Consider the following 22484-nt stretch of genomic DNA (forward strand, 5'->3'; position numbering starts at 1 on the left):
CACATCAGTGCCTCCTCCCATTACACCTCAGAGCTTCCTTTTAGTTAACTGCCATAATTTTAGAAAATGAAATGAGTAACTGACGTTTTTTATTCAACTGGACACAGGAAAAATATAGAAAAGAGGATTTTATCCTTTTTCACACTGCTTTGAAACCTATTCTGTAAATCCTTCTTTTCCATCACTGAAGGAAATCTCAAGCAGAGCCTTATGGTTTCCATTCACTCCTCAGTAAGAACAAATTGTTTTATTTTCCAAGTATTAAGAATTCCAGTCTGAATTAATTATCAAAACTTCAATATCGTCTCTCTCTCGATTCATCTGATAGCTACAATAGGTGCATAAGCCTAAGTCATTTACGGATAATATACAATTCTAAATTTTGCTTCCTGTTTGGAGATTCTTCTAGTGCTTCATTTTGAGTTTTACTCCTGAAGTAACGCAGGAGGGGGAAATATCACCAATGGCAATAAAAAGATTTTATATTTAGCAAAATGTAAACCATTTTAGTATGGCAGACTTGATAGTGTACCTGCTTGGCCATTTCTTTCCTTTTTTTCTCTTCTTTGATCTCTTCTTTCCTTCTCTGAATCTCATGAAGGATTTCACGTTGCTGAAAGAGATCATATTGCCATCAAAGGCCAATCTTTGAAACCTCTACAACATTAAAGTTCTGAAATTATAAAAACTCTTGTAATTTTTAAAATTCACATGCCCTTTCTTCCTAAGAGACCCAAATACATGAAACCTAGTTCAAACTGCCGTTGCATCAGTTTTATCAGAGTTCTTATGCAAGAGGCATTCCCTTTTAAATAGGTATGAAGACTGTGGGCGAGGGACAGTGCCCCCACTCTTCATGTCTCCATGTAGAGAGACTTTCACTTCAGCAACTCTGTTGGCCTCTCCTGTCCTCCCACTTGTGACTCTGCCCCTCCTCAGTGATGTCTGCCTGTCTGCGGAGAACATGCACGTGTGCTGCTCTCTGCCATGGGTCCAGGGCAGATTAGGAGGTGAGCTGTTCTCCGTGCCTGGGACCAGGGTGGCACGGCATCACCACCAGCCACACACTATCAGCTGCATTCTCCAATCAGCTCTCAGTATTAAAAGCGATATGTTGATCCCCATCCAATCAACTCATGTATCTATTGCTCCACTGGGTCTAAATTTAGGTAGGGAAGAGTAATGTGTTTTTATGAGTCCTCTGAAATTCAAGATTGTAATATCAAAACCATTAAGACACTCAACAAAAAGTGTAACAGCAATAATACAAAATGAGAAAAGATGCCCCAAGCTAACAGGCAGTTATAGCAATACACTAAAACAAGATTGTTAGCTAAGTATTCACTATCTTCTAATAAAAACATCCCTTCCAGCCCTGGTTAGGTTGCTCAGTGGTTCGAGTGTTGGCCCTCGGACTGAAGGGTTGTGGGTTCTATTCCTGGCCAAGTGTACATACATTGGTTCAGGCTCCATCTCTGGTAGGTTGCGGCGCATGCAGGAGGCAACCAGTTGATGTCTCTCTTACATTGATGTTTCTCTCTGTCTCTCCCTCTCCCTCTCCTTTTCACTCTAAAAATCAATGGAAAAATATCCTCAGATGAGCATTAACAAAAGTAAAAAAAAAAAAAAAAAAAAAAAAAAAAATGTGCCTTCCTAAAAACGATGACAATAGGAACTTTAAATTACAAATGGTAACCAGGATATACAATTAAGCAGGAGATAAGCAATAACAAAATTAGTGGGACCCACTAAGAGACAGTGTTAACATATAGGCGTGTAGGTGGAGACAGTCACATCCTATAGAAGCTCACAGTCGCCGGGGCTGGCACCTGTGAGGACAGAGGTCTCACCTCCTGCTCCTCTTTCCGCTTGGCCTCTAACAGCCTCTGCTGCTCCTCCTGAGCCCGCCTTTCCAGCATTTCCTCATGAAAAGACTTGGGAGGGGGTTTGTTATGTTCGTTGAGAAATGACTGCACGTGGTAAGCCAGTTCAAATATCATCACCTAAACATGGAGATGAATGTCAACCACAAATGGTCAAATAATGGGAAGGCAGGGAGAGACTATAGAAAAACATGCAGACAACCAGATAGCCACTTACAATAGGGATATTCATTTTGATATGACACATTCTGAATTCAGGACATGATGCAATCACAGCAGGGTTCATCATGTTGCTATCAAGACAAATCACTAGATAAATAAAAAGCTTCACTTGTCTTTTGTAGTCCTGTTTTATTTTATTGATTGATTGATTGATTGATTGATTTTATACAGAAAGGAAGGGAGAGAGGTAGAGAGAAACATCGATGAGAGAGTCATCGATCAGCTGCCTCTTGCACACCCCCTACTGGGGATATGCCCGCAACCAAGGTACATGCCCTTGACCGGAATCGAACCCGGGACCCTTCAGTCCCCAAGCCGACGCTCTATCCATTGAGCCAAACCAGTCCCGGCTGTAGTCCTGTTTTATTTATTGGCATTTTTTGTATAATAAATCCGATAAAATATTTTTCTGTACAAATAATTTGGTAAAATGTTTAAGACTGGCCCTGACCGGTTTGACTCAGTGGATAGAGCATCAGCCTGCGGACTGAAGGGTCCCAGGTTCAATGCTGGTCAAGGGCATGTACCGTGGGTGCGGGCAGGGGACATCTGATCGATGTTTCTAACTCTCTCCCTTCCTCTCTGTAAAAACCAATAAAATCTATTTTAAAAAATAAATAAAAAATGTTTAAGACTGCATAAGAAAAACCCTACCTTCCTTACTAGAAAACCTGTCTACATATGATAACTGAGCAGACAACAATCATTGCTAACATCAGCTTTTATCTATCTACACCACATACTGAAAATAATTCTATTTGGGTCTGGAAGCAGATATTTAAAGCCCTCGTTATCTCCCTGCTAATAATGGGCCAGTAGGAGGCTGATCAATACCTGGACAGCACTTCATTTACACTTAGGGAAGCATTCAGACAGTACCAGAAGAATAATGACCTCCTTCTCAGACAGTCATGTGACCACAGGAAGCTACTTTCCCCTGCACCTGGGAGTCATAAGTCATACTGGGGTTGGTGAGTCAATAGAACAAGGTGGCTGGGACCCCACACTGACTACCCCAACCCCAAAGAGGTCAAGAGTGCCAAGCTCCTTCTGCACCTCACGACCAACACACTGAGATTTTTTCCCTTCAATTATACAATGAAGCAGTTTGAAAACTTTTATTTCAATTATATGTTTAAAACATTTTCTAAAGGGACTTAACACAGTGGTAAATAGTAATAGAAGTCATGGTACACAAGGATATCAAGTTATTGACTTAGGGAGGAAATGCAAAGAAACCACAGGGAGAAATTCGTGTATTTTTTTATTATACCAGAAGCTGTGGCATTCACTAGATCTACTTCAATTTACAATTGAGAAACACTAGCCTCGAGTCTAGGAGGCAAGTTCTTTACAGAAAAGCTCTTTTTTGTCCTGGCCAGATAGCTCAGTTGGGTAGAACACATCCTGGTATGCCAAGGTTGTGGGTTCAATCTTTAGTCAAGGCACATATAGGAATCAACCAGTTAATGCATAAATAAGTGAAACAACAAATAGATGTTTCTCTCTCTCTCTCCCTTACTCTCTTTCTCTAAAATCAATAAGTAAAAATATAAGAAGCTCTTTTAAGAAAAGCTGGGGCCCTAGCCAGTTTGGCTCAGTGGATAGAGCATCGGCCTACAGACTGAAGGGTCCTAGGTTCGATTCCGGTCAAGGGCACATGCCTGGGTTGCAGGCTTGATCCTCAGTAGGGGGCATACAGGAGGCAGCTGGTCAATGATTTTCTCTAATCTTTGATGTTTCTATATATCTGTCTCTCTCTCTCTCTTTATCTCTGAAATCAATAAAAATATATATAGGAAACAAAAAAAGCTAGGAAAAGGTGGTAGTTTCTATTACATCAAAAGGGAAACTACTTCTGTACCAGAAAGGAGCCAGGAGCCAGTTGGTGGAATGTTTTTCTTTTGCCAATCTGTTTAATTTAGTAGCATTTTCTATACAAACAAATCTGATAAATACATAAAACTAGATGAAAACAATAACTACTTTCAAAACTGGCAATTGTCCCTCCCCCCATATTTACAGCGTTCATTGTTTGGCTTCCCTCAAGCTTCTGCTCAAATGTCACCTTATCAGAGGCCTCTCCTGACCTTATTTACAACAGCCACTCTCATTCTCACAATACACGTCCGTCCGTATTAGTCAGAGTTCTCCAGAGAAAGAACCAACAGGATGTGGGTGTGTAGGGGTGTGTGGGTGTGTGTGTGTGTGTGTGTGTGTGTGTGTGTGTGTGTGTAAAAAGAAAGAGAGACAAAGAGAGAGTAAGAGAGAGTGACTTTTATTTTAAGGTATTGGTTCATGCGATTATAGAGTTAGAGAGCCTAATCAGACCAAAATCTGCAAGGTAGGCTAAAGAGTTAATGTTGCAGCCAAGTCCAAAGGCCATCCATCTTCCGGAAATTTCCTCTTCTAGGAAGGCCAATCTTTTTCTATTAAAGCCCTCAACTGATGGGATGAGACCATCCACATTATGGAGGATAATCTGCTTAACTCAAAGTCTACAGATTTAAATGTTAATCTCATCTAAAAATCACCTACATAGAAACATATAGAATAATACATGGCCAAACATCTGGGTTCTGTGGCCTAGCCAAGTTCACATATAACATTAATCATCATGACATCTATTAGAACAGCTACAGTGATATCAAATGCTGACAAGGATGTGAAGAAACTGGACCAGTCACATTTTGCTGGGGGAACTGTAAAGTGGTACTGCCAACCTGTAAAAAATGGCAGTTTCTTAAAAAACCAACATACAACTACCATATACCCACAACTGCATTCTGAGGCATTTGTTCCAGATAAATGAAAATGTTTGTTCATATAAAAAGCTGTACATGAGTCTTGGCTAGTGTGGCTCAGTTGGTTGAGCACCAGCCTGAGCACCTAAAGATGCTGGACTTGATTCCCGGTCAAGGGCACGTACCTAGCTTGTAGGTTCGATCCCTAGCCCTAATTGGGGTGCATGCAGGAGGCCACCTATCGATGTGTATCTCTCACATTGATATCTCTCTCTCTCTCTCTCTCTCTCTGTCTCTCTCTCTCTTTCTCTCTCTACTTCTTACCTCCCTACCTTCCACTCTCTCTAAAAATCAATGGAAAAAATATCCACGGGTGAGGATTAACAAAAAACCCTGTACATGAATGTTTAAAACAGGTTTGTTTTTAATAGCTCAAAACGAGAAACAATCCATGTCTTTCACATGAGGGGGGCACTACAGGCTCTCACCCCCACCTTCCCTGCCATGGGATGGTCCCGCCTCCTCCGGGTGCATCCCCACTCTGCCCGTCTCTGGAGCAACACGGCAGCTCCACCCTGCCATGCACACAGCCTCCTGCTGATTGGTCATTATGGCGTGAGGGCATCACGATCATTAGCATATTAGCTCTTTATTGTATACGATTATATAGGATAATCCTGTGCTATAAAAAATAGAGCAAATATTTTTTTTCCAAAAGAATCCTAAGTCCTGAATTTAAGAAACCAGAGGATTCCATAGCTGAATTTAACACAACTCCATATTATTTCTCAATGAGACATTAGAGTCCCTTTACACTAGAAAGAACTTTGGAGTGATTCCCAAGGCCTACTTTTTTGTCGGGGCTGTTCTATAATCACTGTCTGTATCTCAATGATTACTGAAGCTTGTGGAAACAGCAACTTAGGTCTGAAACAGAAACAGAGACAGAGACCTGGGGCTGGTCCTAACTTGAGCTTCTCAGAGTTTACAAGAGCCGCCTTGTGACTTTACGTGTAAGTGAGGATTATATGTAAAGGGAATTGATCTGACATAAGAAGCACACGGTAAGACTCTACATTAAGAAGTCACCTAGCCTGGCCGGCATGGCTTGGTGGTTGAGCATCAACCAATGAACCAGGAGATTGAGGTTCGATTCCTGGTCTGGGCAAATGCCTGGGTTACAGACTAAATCCCCAGTGTGGGACATACAGGAGGCATCCAATCAATGATTATCTATCATCACTGATGTTTCTATCTTTCTCTCCCTCTCCCTTCTTCTCTGAAATCAATAAAAATATATTAAAAAAGAAGAAGAAGAAGAAGTCGCCGCCTAGTCTAGCCCTCAGAGAGAGTGGCATCGCCTAAGGACGAGCTCAGGTAGACCCTGATGTGCAGAGGATTAAGAAAGAATTAGCACTGAACTAAGTGTACTCCCATGCTCAGGTAGAGAAGAGACAATGAAGGAATAGAGCATGTTGCTAATTGTTGTCAAGGAGAATAATTAGATATTCTGATATGGAAAAAGGAAAAGTGGCAAAGTTTTGTCAGAAATCACTTATCTATAGGTATTTTCCAATATAAAGGTTCAAATCAAGATCAAGTCATGGTGCCAGATCCAAAGGATGCAAAAAATATGGCCAGGTTCATATGGCCAGGTTCATCTTTTGGAAAGATTCTTAAGCATCAATAATATCATCTATAAACACTTTACAATTTGTAATTCCTAAGTACTATAAATTAAAGAAATTCAAATAGCAATGTTCTCCTTTGTAGATATCAATAAGAAACAAAACATTCTAGTCAAAACTGAATTTAAGGTGCAAAGGAAATATCTTTCAGTCCCAGAAAAGGCAGAAAGGCAAACACTGGTGAACATGATGAGATTTTTTTTACTGTCCTCTTATAAGTCCATTTAAATAAATCTTACCTCTCCACAATGCTTTTTGGCCACTTCATCCAGGCGGGATTTTAATAAATTAACACTTTCATTGGACAGACCTTTGGCATTTTTTAACTCTATTTCAGGGACTCTGGGAAGAAAAAACAAAAAGGAGTTACTCGAAAGTGCAGCCTGTCTGCATTAATATTTGGGGATTTCATACAGGGCTCATTTGTGAACTTCTCTCTATACTCCCAGCAACATTTCTTTGCATCTCAAAAGGATTCCGACCACACCCCAGCAGCACAGTTGACACAGTGTGGATGATAGATTCACCTGCAGGCTATAGGGAGCAAGTGGGCTGGCCAGTTGGCAGTGTGGGCTGTCAGATGACCAGACTTACTGGGGCTTGATCCCAGTATCTCTCCAACTCCTTTGTCTCTGATTTCAGCTTTACAATCTGATTAAAAGTTTCCACATCAGCTGAAACTGGTTTGGCTCAGTGGCTAGAATAGGGGTGTCGAACTCAATCAGAGAAGGGGCCAAAATCTAAAATCCAGCCTAAATCGCAGGCCGAATGGTTTACTGAACAGTCATAAACTGACAATGTCATAAGCTGACAGCGGAGTGCAGTGATGACAGCGCGGTGCGGGCCACATTGCAAGGCCTGGCGGGCTGGATTTGGCCCGCGGGCCTTGTGTTTGACACATGTGGGCCGCTAGAACATCGGCCTGAGGACTGAAAGGTCCCAGGTTCAATTCCAGTCAAGGGCATGTACCTTGGTTGCAGGCACATCCCCAGTAGGGGGGTGTGCAAGAGGCAGCTGATTGATGACTCTCAATGATTCTCTCTCATCGATGTTTCTGTAAAAAAATCAATAAAATATAAAAAAAAATTTCCACATCAACTATTCTTTTACTACCTTTAAGAAAATCACTTCAGCCCTAACTGGTTTGGCTCAGTAGACAGAGCATCAGCCTTCAGACTGAAGGGTCCTGGTTTTGATTCTAGTCAAGGGCAATGCCCAGATTACAGGCTTGATCCCCCATAGGGGGCATACAGGAGGCAGCCAATCAATGATTCTCTCTCATTATTGATGTTTCCACCTCTCTCTCCCTCTCCTTTCCACTCTGAAATCAATAAAAATACATATTTAAAAAAAATCACTCACCTGGCTGGCATGGCTCAGTAGTTGAGCACGGACTTATAAACCAGAAAATCATGGTTTGATTCCTGGTCAGGGCACATGCCTGGGTTGCAGGCAATCCCCAGTAGAGGGCTTGCAGGAGGCAGCTGATCAATGATTCTCTCTCATCATCGATGTTTCCATCTCTCTCTCCCTCTCCCTTCCTCTCTGAAATCAATAAAAATATATATATTTTTTAAAAATCACTCTGTGTGTTATTCCAGTCTCAACCCTGGTTTGCCCCCAACATCAATTACTCCAGCTCTAACAGCTCACCCACCAGACATCGAATTCTTTGCTCTGGTCTGAGTGCTCCACATAAAGCAGGCTGAGAATAAGTAGGCTGCATGGAGCCACAATGATCCATCTAGTATTCCCACAACATGCCGTGTGCAGTCACTCACTCTGATTGTAAACAAGATGGAAAAATGCTCACTCACTCACTCACGTATAAATCTAGTCCTGCACACTCTTCCAAAGATGCCTAATTCCCACCCCTCTTCACCCCTATAGAGCACAACTCAGACTCAACACCATCTACTCAAGGAAAGTACACAGCCGGCCCTCAGGATTCCTTTTATTCCCAACGAATAAACATCCATTAATAATTCATTGAAATTAAGATTTGATTTTTACTGAACAAAAGATGACTGTACAGTACTTCCTACCAAACTTTTCTGAGTAATTCATGGTGTTCTACCTCAGCACACCCTTTACTATTCATTATCTATGAAGTTCTCACAATGCTTCAGTTATAATAGGTTCTACAATCACTATCTATTATATTTGGATAGATGGGAATCTGAAAGTAGTTTATATATATGAGAAAAGGATAGAAGTACCACATAGCCCTGAGTCTATGCATGTCTAACTCGGGATTCTCTCACAGTGGCATCATGGTATTTTGCAAAAAAGGAAAGTGCCTGCCCCATATCATCTCAAAAGATATGAATGTTCCCCCAAGTCTTACATAATTATTTTTTAAAAAATAAAGCAAACATTAGTTAGCAGTAGTAAAAGAATAATGAAAACTGCACCTATAATCTATAATAATAAAGCTTAATATTAGACTGGACAGCTGAACCACCTTCCAGATGTCTTTCCGGACGTCCTTCCCGGCCACCTTCAGGGTGAAGCCAGGGCTGTGAGGGCCGAGCCCCTAGCACGAATTTCGTGCATTGGGCCTCTAGTACTAATTAGATTTTAATAGAGCTTTCCAAAGTTCTCTTTATGCCTAACCACATAAATGTATGTAGCTGATATTAGAATTTTTACTTTTTACAAGAATTTCCATGTTGTTGTTTTTTAAAAAGTCATCCCACAATATTTTTACCAAGTGTACACATCAAGACTACCTGAATATAGTAGTAGTTCTCAACCAGGAGTAACCGTGTAGTCACCCAGGGATGCCTGTCAATGTCAAGAGGGTCGAGAAGCTTCATGCCCCTCCTACATTTCTTGCCTATGCATCTCTTCCATGTGGCTATTCCCAAGCTGTGTTCTTTATAATAAACTCAGTAGTAAGTGAAGTGCCTTCCTGAGTTCTGTGAGCTTTTTCTAGCAAATTACTGAACCAAAGAAGGGGTTGTGGAACCTGCAAATGTACAGCCAGCTGATTAGAATACTGGTATTTGCAACTGGCCTTTGAAGCCTTGTGGGACTAAGCCTTAACCCCTGGGTCTACAATGACTAAGAAGAGTTTGTATCAGAACTGAGTTAAATTGTTGGACATGCAGGTGGTGACAGAAAAATAAAACCTAGAGAGGCACTGTCTTATTCTGCTTTTATAAATTTAGTTATTCTTTAATCAATTCATTATTTAACTTTCTACATACCTACTTTTCTGGGCACAGTTTTGAGAGCAAAAGAGGGCCACTAACTTCAAAGAGTTCATCTTGACCTATCTTTATTTTCTTTTTTTAAATATTTTTATTGATTTTTTATAGAGAGGAAAGGAGAGGGATAGAGAGTCAGAAACATTGATGAGAGAGAAACACCGATCAGCTGCCTCCTGCATACACCCCACTGGGGATGTGCCCGCAACCAAGGTACATGCTCTTGACCGGAATCGAACCTGGGACCCTTGAGTCCACAGGCCGACGACGCTCTATCCACTGAGCCAAACCAGTTTTGGTCCAATCTTTATTTTCATATCCTCCATCTCTTAGTATAATAAATTCCGTAAGTTTACCACCTTCTGTGTAAGGCAGTGCTTGTTTTTATTTATCACTTTTTTTCACTTGGTTCCCTGCACGATAAGACCAAGTCACAAAACATCATCCAGGCCAATCTGTCTTTCCATGTGGAATATCTGGGGGAAATTAAATGAAATATACAAGATACTTCAGAAAAAGAACACTTGAGTCCTGATTGCTAAAACTTTTGCTTATCAGTGGTTCTCAACCAGTGGTGGTTTGGAAATATGTGGGGTTCTGTAGTTATCTCACTGGCTATATGCCTTGAAGGGCGACTCTAAATCTTTCTTTATGAGTAAAGTTCCATTTAGCTCAGAAAGCTACTCCAAGTCCCAATTCATACTTTATTTTTATTTTTTAAAATATATTTTATTGATTTTTCACAGAGAGGAAGGGAGAGGGATAGAGAGATAGAAACATCAATGAGAGAGAAACATCGATCAGCTGCCTCCTGCACTCCCTACTGGGGATGTGCCCGCAACCACCGGAATTGACCGGAATTGAACCCGGGACCCCTCAGTCCGCAGCCGACGCTCTATCCACTGAGCCAAACCGGTTAGGGCTCATGCTGATCACACTTTAAAACAAGTACACAAGCTATCACGCCTTAATCCTTTTCCTCTAGATGGTTCCTCTTCTCAGTTTATGAAGAATTAGACAAACAAAGGTTAACACATCAGAAGAAGCAAACAATTGGTCATGGAGCAAATACCGGTGTCTATAGTGGCTATTGTACAGTTAGAAGCAGACTTAACGCAAGATAGGGCTTATGAAAATGCCTATTGCTGATACAGTTTTTTTTTTTTTTTAAATATATTTTATTGATTTTGTACAGAGAGGAAGAGAGAGAGATAGAGAGCCAGAAACATCGATGAGAGAGAGTCATCGATCAGCTGCCTCTTGCACACCCCCTACTGGGGATCTGCCCGCAACCAAGGTACATGCCCTTGACCGAAATCGAACCCGGGACCCTTCAGTCCCCAAGCCGACGCTCTATCCACTGAGCCAAACTGGTCCCGGCTGCTGATACAGTTTTAATGACTTGCAAGTGATAGAAAATGAAATTTTAGATGTAACGGTGGCAAGGAGGAGAAAATTCTGTTTATTTCAACCAGTTTTTATGTGATCAAAACAGAGAACTGAAATTACATCACAGCTATTTTATAATGTACTCACACATCTGGGTAGGTCGGTGGGCATTTAACCCTCAAATCCACTTTTACATATACTTCTTCACCAGCCAGACTCTGGGGGTACAGAACTAAATTGATTTCAGGGGGCTCTTTAACCTAAAAGAGAAAAAGAAAAAGAAAAAAGTATATATTTTAAATCTAGAGAGCCAATCATTAATGATTAAAATAATGATCATCTTAGTTTAAAAGTTATACTTTCTAAATATTACACGTAATTATATCTGATATAGTGTTTGGTCAAAGTTTCCTAAAGCACAGTTTAAAAATAAAACCTGTGCCAAAGAGAATGCATTTCCCTTTTCAAAGTTACCGAAGGAGTGAACCAAAATGTTCCATGTAGCTTCCATTCATTCAGATGTTACTGAGTGCGCTGATGTCTGGGTGCTGCCCGAGAGGCTGGGAGTACAGGGTTAACTTTAGGCAGACAACTCCTTCATACAAACTAGAAGACAAGTAAATACTTTGCAGTAGTGGTGAGTGTTGTAAAGAGAATACCACAGACAAATGGAACATAGTGGGGAGAAGAAGATATTCAGACAGATGGGGATCAGAGGATATTTCACTTGAGACTTGAATACCGAGAATAATAAGCTGATATGGAAATCTAGAGCGCTTCAAAAATTGTTTATGCTTCCAACCAACTGCTTTTCACCAAATAACTAAATACTCTGTTGTTCTTTTATGTATTAATTACACTTAAAAAGATTTGAGATGGTTTATATATTCTTTATACCATGAGAGAAGAAACATCTATTCCTGTGGTCCAGGCACTTTACCAACTCTGCAAGGTAGGTGCTGTATCCATTTATTAAGTATTTTTTATTGACTTTTTTTTTTTTTTTTTTTTTTTAAAAAGAGAGTGTGGAAGGGAGTGGGAGAAAGAGAAAAACATCAATGTGAGAGTGAATCATCCATCAGCTACTTTCTACATGCCCCCTACTAGGGATTGAGCCCACAACCCGGCATGTGCCCTGACTGGAATCTCGGCATATGTAAGACAACAAGTCTGATTTAATGGCCTCTTTCATATTAATGTAGGATGTGAACAGTACATCTGAACATAGCTAACCTTCTTGGGAAATGGTATGGGCGGGCCTCCACTTAATGCCCAGAGTCTCTTGAACAAGAAGCAGGCTTCAGCAAACAGAGGCCTATTGGGGGCCTATACATTTTGAAGATATTCTTTTACTAATGGGAATGCATTTTCAACAGAGACTATTAATTGTTCCTCAACATTCATTCTCCCTTTATTTCTGTGGACTCTGAGAAAGAAGATCCTTATAAAGAAGGATTCCTGGTGGCTAACTGGGCTCAAAATTTAAAAACAGAGGCTTAGCAGCCATTTCTACACAGGGGCCTCTCATACAAACAGTACTTCTCAGAGAAGCTTGCACTGACCCTCCAGCCTCTGCAATGAATTGCCTGACCCTATTGTTTCTGCCATCTGAGCCAGCCTTTATAAAGGAGTTGCAGGAATTCGATTTCAATCCATAGGACTGAGGCTTGCCCCATCCAATCTACCCTGTTTCCCCGAAAATAAGACAGTGTCTTATATTAATTTTTTCTCCCAAAGTTGCGCTAGGTCTTATTTTCAGGGGATGTCTTATCTTTCCGTGAGCTAGGTCTTATTTTCGGAGGATGTCTTATTTTCGGGGAAACACGGTAGGTGGCACAGCTATACCCCCAGCAACATCTTCACCAACCAATCAGAACATCCATTCTGAACAATCAGGAACGTGCCATTCAGAACAAAAAAACTGTGAGGATTTGGAGTCCTCATTTGCATAAGGATAGACAATCAGAGACCAGGGGTGGGGATATCTGGCTATATAAACCAGCTCCCCTATGGCTCTGAGAGTGCAAACTTTCTTTTTCCACTGAAAACTAAAACACTGAAGATGTCTTCCCAGCACAGAGCAGAGAAGACCTCTTCATCAAGGAACACAGCAGAGCTAACCGGACCAGGGCCTAACCCCAGGGCTGCTCATAGCCATGCTGTTTTCACAATCATGCTGTATCACAATTGAGCTGTTTTGTGATAAAGTTTCTATCTTTACTGCACCTCAAAGTGGGGATTCCTAATAGCACTGAATGGACGCCAATGATCATCCATTGGCAGTAGAACTCCAGATTTTTTTTATTGAACACATTTATCAGACCTTGCCCAAGATCAATAGTAATTAATATAAATGCGAGCGAGAAGTCCAGACAGAAGGCTGAATATTTTGATATTCGCAGGGCTGAGTATCTGCATTTTATCACCTACTGCTGATGACTCAATGGCCTAAAGCAAACTCCCCAACCTGATCATCTTACTGTTCACCAAACATCACCTTTGATATAATATGTCTGTTTGCATTCCTAAAAGGCAATTGTGTATTCTAGTAAATAAAAGCAGATGGCGAAGACTCAGTAAACTTGGTCCCTTGTATCAAGCTCACAACTGGCTTCTCCCATAATTTCCAAATTTATATTTCTTGTCTTGTGTATTAATCAGCCCTTTCTTCAAGTATTTGAACCCGAGGCCATGCAGGTTGTGACTTCACAAGAAGTTAAGCATAGCCACTGAGCTAATTTCTGGCCAATGAGATGAAAGAACTAACATAAGCAACTTCTTCATGCCTTTTTCCTTCCAGGTGACTGGCATGCATATGTGATGGTTGGAGTTCTGATAGCCACTTAGAACCATGAAAGGCACGTTAAGGATGGTGAAACATCAATTTAGAAAAATCCCTACACTCCAGACTTTTACATGCAAAAAAGCAAACTTAGTAGGTATCTGTCATATGTTGCTCAACTTAATCCTAACCAATATAGGTTCTAGGAGTGGAAGTGGAGTGATGGTGAGGGAACAGTGATTTTAGATGTAACAGAATATTTGTCAGGTTTTTCTTAAGCAAACCGAGAGGCTCCCCAATGTGTGAGGAACTTTTATGTGAAACATGTTTCGAATACCAAGCATTAGCTGGACTCCTGGAACTGAACATAACTTGATTAAAAATGGCTTAACCAAGATGCATTGGGGAGAAGGATGAGGTAGGGCCTCCTTCAAAGGTTTAGAAAATAACTAGTCATCAGAATTCAGTACTGGTAAAATCTTTGACTTAACCTGCACAAGAAAATAACTCCAGAAATATCTGCAAGCAAATAAACACAAAATACGGGGTAATCGAACATTTTTGAGATCACTAAAGAAGAGGAAAACACAATGTAGATGTATCAGTTCCAAAATATACGAAATTCTTCATGACAAAAAAAAATGATTTGAAGACTGAAAGTGAAAGTGATATGCAAACCACATAAAAAGTAGCAGCAATGGAGAGAAGGCCATATAATGTTACAATAAGATATGAGTAAATTCCCTTCCTAATGGCACCATGAAGCTGGTACTCCCTGAACTGTTATTAAAAAGCCCAACAAACCCTCAAGCATATAAAAAGTGAGAGAGTGATGTAAATTCAGTCCTCAAACACGAGAGAGGTATTGCTCATTTGGAATTCATAAAAAATACCCACAGCTATTCAAGAAACAAACCCCAAGGATCTTAAATTATCCCCAGAGGATTAGAAACACTAGCACACCTCCGGAGGAGCCAATGCTGTTATAATTCCTGCTGCTCAGTATGAATGTGCTTTCTGCAGGCACTTTCTAACACAAGCCCAACAAAATCAACTGGGTGTTTAAGAACGTGCCTATTTCTGTTAAAAGTACTGAAGTAAAGGGTAAGACTAGGAAAAATTGAGAATTTTATCAGCCATTCCACACAGCAGCAAATTTTTTGGTTTCACCTTAGCTGGTTTAACTCAGTGGATAGAGCATTGTCCTGCGGCTGAAGGGTCCCAGGTTAGATTCCGGGTGATATTATACTTGGGTAATATTATTGTATTTAAAATCATTCTTGTTGAAATATTAATGTTTATTGCATATAACATTATTATAAAAATAGTCATGGGGATATAAAGTACATCATAGTCAATATAGGTCAATAATCTACACTAATAAAAGAGAAACATGCAAATTAACTATCACTCCACTATGCCAAGCCGTGCCTATCAGCCAATCAGGAGTGAGTATGCAAATTATCCAAACTAAGATGGTGGCTGGCCACAGAGCTGGAGCAAGCAGGAGGCTTGGGTTGGCTCTGGCAATGGAGGAAGCCAAGCTTCCTGCCTTCCCTGGCCAGCCCTGGCCCCTGCTCAAGGCTAAAAGTTTCAATTATAGAAGATAAAGAAATTCCAGATACCTGGGCCTCCACTTGGGTTGCCGGAGGTTGTGGCCGGCCTGCAAACCACCACAGGCCCCTTGCCCAGGCTGCCTCATGCCCCAAAGGAACCCCCACCCTGATCTAGGACACCCTTCAGGGCAAACCAGCTGGTCTCCACCACCCCCCCCCCTCCCCCGTGCACCAGGCCTCTATCCTATCTAATAAGAGTAATATGCAAATTGACCATCACTCCAACACACAAGATCAAGATAGCTGCCCTTATGTGGTCAAAGATCCTGCCCCCATGTGGACACAAGATGGCCACACAAGATGGCCAGCAGGGGAGGGCAGTTGGATGCGATCAACCCTGCAGGGGAGGGCAGTTATTGGTGACCAGGCCAGCAGAGGATGGAAGTTGGGGACAAACAGGCTGGCAAGGGAACAGTTAGACATCATTCAGGCTGGCATGGGAATGGTTAGAGGGTGATCAGGCTGGCAGGCAGAAGTGGTTAAGGGCAATCAGGAAGGCAGGCAGGCAGGCAAGCAAGCAGTTGGGAGCCAGCAGTCCTGGATTGTGAGAGGGCAGTCGACATCTCTTGAGGGGTCCCAGATTGGAGAGGGTGCAGGATGGGCTGAGGGATATACCCCCTCCCTCCCCTATGCACGGGCCTCTAGTATTGAAATAACTATGTACGGTGTCAGATGGGTTATTAGACTTACCAGGGTAATCACTTCATAAGTTATGTAATGACTAATCATCTAAAACTAATATAATATTGTTTGCCAACATAATTAAAAAAAAATTTTAATTAAAAGAAAAAAATATTCAGAATCTGAATCTTCCCCAAATTAAATACCATTCCAATAAAAATAATTTTTTGAAGCAGGCAAGTTGATTCCAAAGTTTATATGGAAAAACTAGTTTCCTAAAGTGAAACTAGTTAGGAAAATTCTATAAAGTAAATGGTGACCACATTAAATACTACGGCTTATTATAAATCTATAATTAAAGCAATATGGCAGCAGTGCTTAAATAGATTAATAGGATAGAAGAGAGAGTCAATAATAGACTCAAATACATTTGGAAATTATGTCAGTCAATAAAGAATTTTGAGCTTTTCACCAGCATTTGGCATGTAGGTATGAACAAACACACAGATCCTGATAATGTGAAGGTAGCATTTCAAATTAGCAGGCAATCCCCCCTTATCTGTGGTTACACTTTTCACAGTTTTAGTTACTTAAAGTCAACCGTGATCCAATTCTGCTATCAAGGATTCTCACTGCCCTGGCCAAGTAGCTCAAATGGTTACAGCAGAGTCTGAATAGGCCAAGGTTGTGGGTTCAATCCCTGATCAGGGCACATATAAGAATCAACCAATGAATGCTTAAATAAGTGGAACAACAAATTGATGTTTCTCATCCTCTCTCGCAAATCAATAATTAAAAAAAAAAAAGATCTTGAATCATGAATAACATCTTCATTGCTTGATGACCCAGAGTCTCCCCAAGCAGATGATTCTCCTTCTCATAAGATCTCACAGTTTTAGGCTATATCTTATCAGATATACTACTCTCACACACTACTGACAGGCCTTGAAACAGAAGCAAACTTTGGGGAAGGGATGTTTGCAATAGCTATCAAATAAAAAATGAGCAGACCCTTTGCTGACATGGAAAATTACCCAAATTTGTTAGATTAAAAGTAAGTGTATAACTCCAGAGAAAATTATATTTTAAACTAGTGCTATCCAAACATTTTTAGTATTTAAAATAATTTTTAGCATTCACTCCCAAAATGTTTAGCTATTTATAAATGATATACATATTCTATCTACATTATTCACCTCACTTCATCTCATCATGTTGGCATTTCATCATCTCTCATCATCACAAGAAGGGTGAATACAGTACAACAGATATTTCCAGAGAGAAAGACCCCATTCGCATAACTTTTATTACAGCATACTGTTATAACTGCTCTATTTTATTATTAGTTATTGCTGTTAATCTCCTACTGTGCCTAATTGATACAATAAACTTTATCATAGTTATTATAGGGAAAGTTATAGTATATACAGGGTTTTGTAATACCACTGTTCCAGGCATTCACTGGGGGTTTTGGAATGTATTCCCCTCAGATAAGGGGGAACTACAGTAGCAAATTTGGGGGGAAAACAAACAAACCTGGTGTTAGTATAAGTGGCCAATTGGAGGTGGCTTAGATTCATACTTAGATGGAGCTAAGAACATTTTTTAAAAGCTATTTCTGTATTTATTTGATAAAAGTTTAAAAATAAACTCATGAAAAGAAAACCTGAAAGAATTCATTTTTTTGGTATCAGTGGAGAGAAAAATATTTTCCAGAAATAAAACAATCTACAGGGACCATAAACAAACAAACAAAAAAAATCCCAGGCCATTTTGACTTTAAAATATTAAAGTTTTTTAAATTGCATTAATTACATAAATATCAAAATGCACAAGGTCAATTAAAGGAAAATATTTGTAATATATTGCCTGGCTGGTGTGGCTTAGTGGTTGAGCGACAACCTATGAACCAAGAGGTCCCAGTTTGATTTCCAGTCAGGGCATATGCCTGGATTTTGGGCTTGATTCCCAGTAAAGGGTATGTAGGAGGCAGCCAATCAATGATTCTCTCATCACTGATGTTTCTATCTCTTCCTCCCTCTCTCTTCCTCTCTGAAAAAATAAATTGCAATATATAACCCAAAATGCTAATTTTATTAACATATAAATAGCTCTGATACATGAATAAGAAAATATACACAACAGTGGAAAAAATGAAACAATGAACGTGAACCAACAGCTCACAGAAAAATCCACTGCTTACAAACAAAGGTAGCCTACATAATTCATAACTAAGAAGTTAAAATGTAGGAAAATTACTCTCACACACTACTGGTAGGCCTTGAAACAGAAGCAAACTTTGGGGAAGGGATGTTTGCAATAGCTATCAAATAAAAAATGAGCAGACCCTTTGCTGACATGGAAAATTACCCCAACTTGTTAAATTAATGGCAAGTGTATAACTTTGGAGAAAATTATATTTTAAACTAGTGCTGTCCAAACTTTTTTAGTATTTAAGATAATTTTTAGCATTCACTCTCAAAATGTTCAGCTATTTATAAATGATACACATATTCTACTAAACTGAAATCTACATAATAACACATCCTCCAAAATGAAGTTCTAAAGACTTCAGAAGATTTAAAAACCTGAAGTTTATTCAGGTCAATAAACTCTTTTGACCTGCCTTCAAAGAATTTATTGACAGCAAATTTGGCCTGAACTAACACAAGACCATTAATAGTCTTTGTTTATCCAGGTTGCACATTTAGTTGTTTGATGATGCTTCCCAACCTCCAAACACACATCAAGGGAGGTATTAGGTAAGGTACGGCATGTGTATAAATGAACATAAATGCAAACACTTTGAGACTGTGTGAAACCTGCCAGGCCTCAAGAGTTTTGGATAAAAGATTGTGGATGCGTAACCTTTCCCTGAAGACTTCACATAGCAGGTGTTAAGTACCTGCTGAATAACACACTCTGATTCGTTCTTATGACCATCAATTATTTGCCTGTAGGGCCTATAAAAGTGTTTGCCTGGTACACTGTCATTTGAATTCTTCTACCTGAATTTTATAGTTTGGTTCTGTTTAGTCTTCTGTCTTGTTATAAAGGCCACAAGCTATAATTTCTGGGATTGGTATCCCTACTTACATCAGCTCCATTCCGCCACCACAGGCCTAGATAATTCAGCATAGATAAAGGAAACAAACCGGCTTTGAATAAAGTCTTAGGGCCTTTGAGTGAGTCCAGGTGTGACACTTATTTTGGCTGCTTACTGGGCCTACTTCCTGTTTCTCAATGTTTAGGAACAAATCACCAGAAAGTTATGTTATTATTTTATTATATGCATGCATAAGAGAAATATTTACATTTCAAGTTAAAAGTAATTCTTGTAATTAAGCACCTCGGAAATAAATTCCCTTTCCTCAGGGCAGTGGTTTTTGTCTTTTGTGTAGGGCTAATTCCCAATGCCTAGAATCAAGGTCCGATTTGTTGAGGAAATATTGAATATGTAGATAAGGTTGCGCTGAAAAGTTGCTGTGAGATGTCAGAATTAAAGGCAGATGAAGGGTCCTGGCCTGTGGCTCAGTTAGTTGAGCATCATCTAGTCCAGTGTTTCCCAACCTTCTCTCATGATGAGAATCACCTGGTGGAGTTGTTAAAACACAGATTCCTGAATCCCAACTAAGAAGTGCTAAACTAGAATTTTTGGGAACATATAGGTAAAATTGCATACCTAACTTAGTGCTCTGTATATAACATCTGTGTTAGAGCACTAGTTAAGTATACAATTTTACCTATATGTTCCCAAAAATTCTAGTTTAGCACTTCTTAGTTGGGATTCAGGAATCTGTGTTTTAACAACTCCACCAGGTGATTCTCATCATGAGAGAAGGTTGGGAAACACTGATCTAGTCATCTAGTTCAGAAAGGTCAATAGTTTATTCCCTGTCAGGGCACATGCCTGGGTTTTCAGCTGGATCCCCAGTAGGGGGCCCGCAGGAGGCAGGCAAACAAGGTTTCTCACAGATGTTTCTCTTTCCCTTCCTGTCTCTAAAATCAAATTAATAAAACAACAGCACACATTAAAGGAAGAACTAGCTTTAAAGGAAGAACTAGCTTTTAAATGATAACATGCAGAGACCTAATAATAGTTCGGTAGATAACTCTTCAAGGATGGGTAGAAAACGGTCAGTATATCAGCAGCTTATAATGTGCCTTAACTTACTTCCAGTTAAGTTAGGCACATTATAAAATGTTAGGCACATTATAAAAAAACGAAAGCCATTTTTTAAACTAAATGTCATTTAAGAAGGTCTAGACTCAGCACACGTCCCCCCTATGGCATCTACTAGAAGTGCCCTGGAGGAAAGTACGGAAACATTCCTCCATACGGGAAAACACTGTGAGCATGCCCGGGAAGTGAAGTGGCCAGTTCTTTACAGTTGTGAACACAAGCAAGAGCGAAGAGAATTTTGATTGAGGGCATCAGTGAGGTCTGTGCAAGCGCCCCCAAAGAGTTCCCAGAACAAAGTTGTAATGGAACAACTTTGAATGCGCCACTGTATCAAACTCAAGGACTTTGGGGGCAGGGTTTGGGGGGGGAAAGACTGGAAGGAAGCAGGGGTGTTATGGGTGGCAGTGGGGATGAGAAGCAGTACTAAGGGGAGAGGAGCGCTGTGGGCGAATCCGGCCCAGGTGGGGGTTCTGAAGACCCGCGGGGACAGAAAGTGAGCGCGAGTGGGTCTGGGAGGGAGGAAAGGACCGCACAGTCCTGCAGGGGGTGGGCGGCGCGGCTCCGCCAGTTCCCGGCCGGGCCTGGCCCGGGGAGGCCGGACGGATGGAGGCCGGGCTACAGCAAGCCGACCGGGTCGGCGAGCCACGTTCCTACCGGTCCGCACGCGTCCGGCCGCAGGTCCTGGAAGTCGGCGCCATAGATGGCCTCCAGGGCCTGCAGCTCGTGGTCCTGTCGCTCGTCCGGAGGCTCGTCCCGGCCGCGGCCGGGAGCCCCACGACCCCCCGCCATTGCAACGCCGGGGCCACAGCAGGGCGGCCCCGCAGTGGCGGCGGCGGCGGGCCGGGGCGGGCTTCGGGGAGGGGGGCCGCGGAGCGGAGCGGCCCGTGGGCAGGGCCCCACGTTGTGGGAGGGCTGTGCGGCCAATGGGCGGGGCACGTGTCGGGGGCGGGACATCGCGTCAGGGGCGGGGCATAGTGTCAGGGACTGGGCGCCGTGTCGGGGGCGGGGCTCCGTGTTGGGGGCGGAGCGCCGCGCCGGGAGCAGGTTTAGCGGCTGGAGGAGCTGGACTAGGGAGCGTGGCCTTGCTAAGTCTTTTGCCCACATAATGCGAGAGAACCAGAGCAAAGGAGTCTGCAGGAACGTGGACGATCAAATCAATCAGAATGGAATGATAAACCCAAACGAAATAAGTTCCTTTAACAGAAACGCCTGCTGGAATTTACCCTGGTTTGGGTCGTGGCAGGAAAGTCTTTGATGGGTTTTCATGTCACCGGCTCACCCAGAAGTCTATCTACCAGGAGTAAAAGTCATGACCACTGCTCCCTCTCCCCCAGTTTTGTACCCCTTAAACCCATCCTCTTGAGCTGTAGATACAACATCCTATGTATGTCCTCTGTCCCTACAGTTCCACCTTTAAGGATCTCTTAGTTGCAATTTCAACTGAAAATACCTTTCCACTCAGGCATCTTCATGACCTACAGTTCCATGAAAAAGAATTATGTTCCATGCCCAGCAGTGTGAATTTAGGGATCTTTCTGCCTCCAATAATATTTTTTCGAGTTTATAAAATTATCTACCTCGACATTGCTATTGTACTTCAGCTTTAGTCACTTAATAAGGCTGCATGTCAGTTTAGAATAATCATATTACCCCTTTTCAGTTTGCTAATTAATGATTATTTGGGTATCTTGCCTTTATTTATCCATTCAGTTTTGGCTGGGTAACACAAATGAACTAATTTGATTCTAGGCCTCCTCAAAACATCTTCTCTTTATGGACCTATTCTTTTTCCAGTGATCGTGTGTAGATAAATGGCACCCCCTGCTGAACATCAGCTCAAGCCCACCAAGTGTAATACTGGATTCCCTTTTTCTCAGATAGTCACCCTTTCTTCAAACCACCACTTCACTCCACCCCACTGCCACTAACTTAGTTCAGGCCATCGTCATCTCTTCCCTAGTAGACTTCATTGGCTTGAAAAACAGTCAGTCAGACATCCCCCCAGGGCTACTGGACAGTAAGAGGACACAGGGCGGGCTGAGGGACCATCCCCCCTCCCCAGAGTGCATGAATTTCATGCATCAGGTGTCTAGTGTAATAATAATATAGTTGAATCTCAGAATAATTTTGCTGAGTGAAATAAA

The 22484-nt window shown here is 41.3% G+C and overlaps 1 protein-coding gene across 3 annotated transcripts in view; it reads right to left on the reverse strand.

The window, feature by feature from the left end:
• The window catches only part of EIF2AK4 (eukaryotic translation initiation factor 2 alpha kinase 4), a 100306-nt gene extending 79054 nt beyond the window's left edge, over window positions 1-21252 (reverse strand). For 2 of the 3 annotated variants that reach the window (XR_014796879.1, XM_084905118.1), the window contains exons 1-5: window positions 20995-21252; window positions 11286-11398; window positions 6777-6879; window positions 1851-2003; window positions 533-613 (exon numbers count right to left, since the gene is read on the reverse strand). Coding sequence is in view for 1 of the 3 variants with exons in the window: in XM_084905118.1 (XP_084761244.1) it covers window positions 533-613; window positions 1851-2003; window positions 6777-6879; window positions 11286-11398; window positions 20995-21129 (585 nt within the window). In the remaining 2 variants the exon portion in view is untranslated. Of the gene's footprint in view, window positions 1-532; window positions 614-1850; window positions 2004-6776; window positions 6880-11285; window positions 11399-20994 lie in introns of those variants that run through there. The other variant, XM_084905119.1, reaches the window with a different exon arrangement.
• Between the last annotated feature and the right edge of the window lie 1232 nt (window positions 21253-22484).

Source organism: Pipistrellus hanaki, assembly GCF_964339955.1.
Source record: "Pipistrellus hanaki genome assembly, chromosome: 1".
NCBI lineage: Eukaryota > Metazoa > Chordata > Mammalia > Chiroptera > Vespertilionidae > Pipistrellus > Pipistrellus hanaki.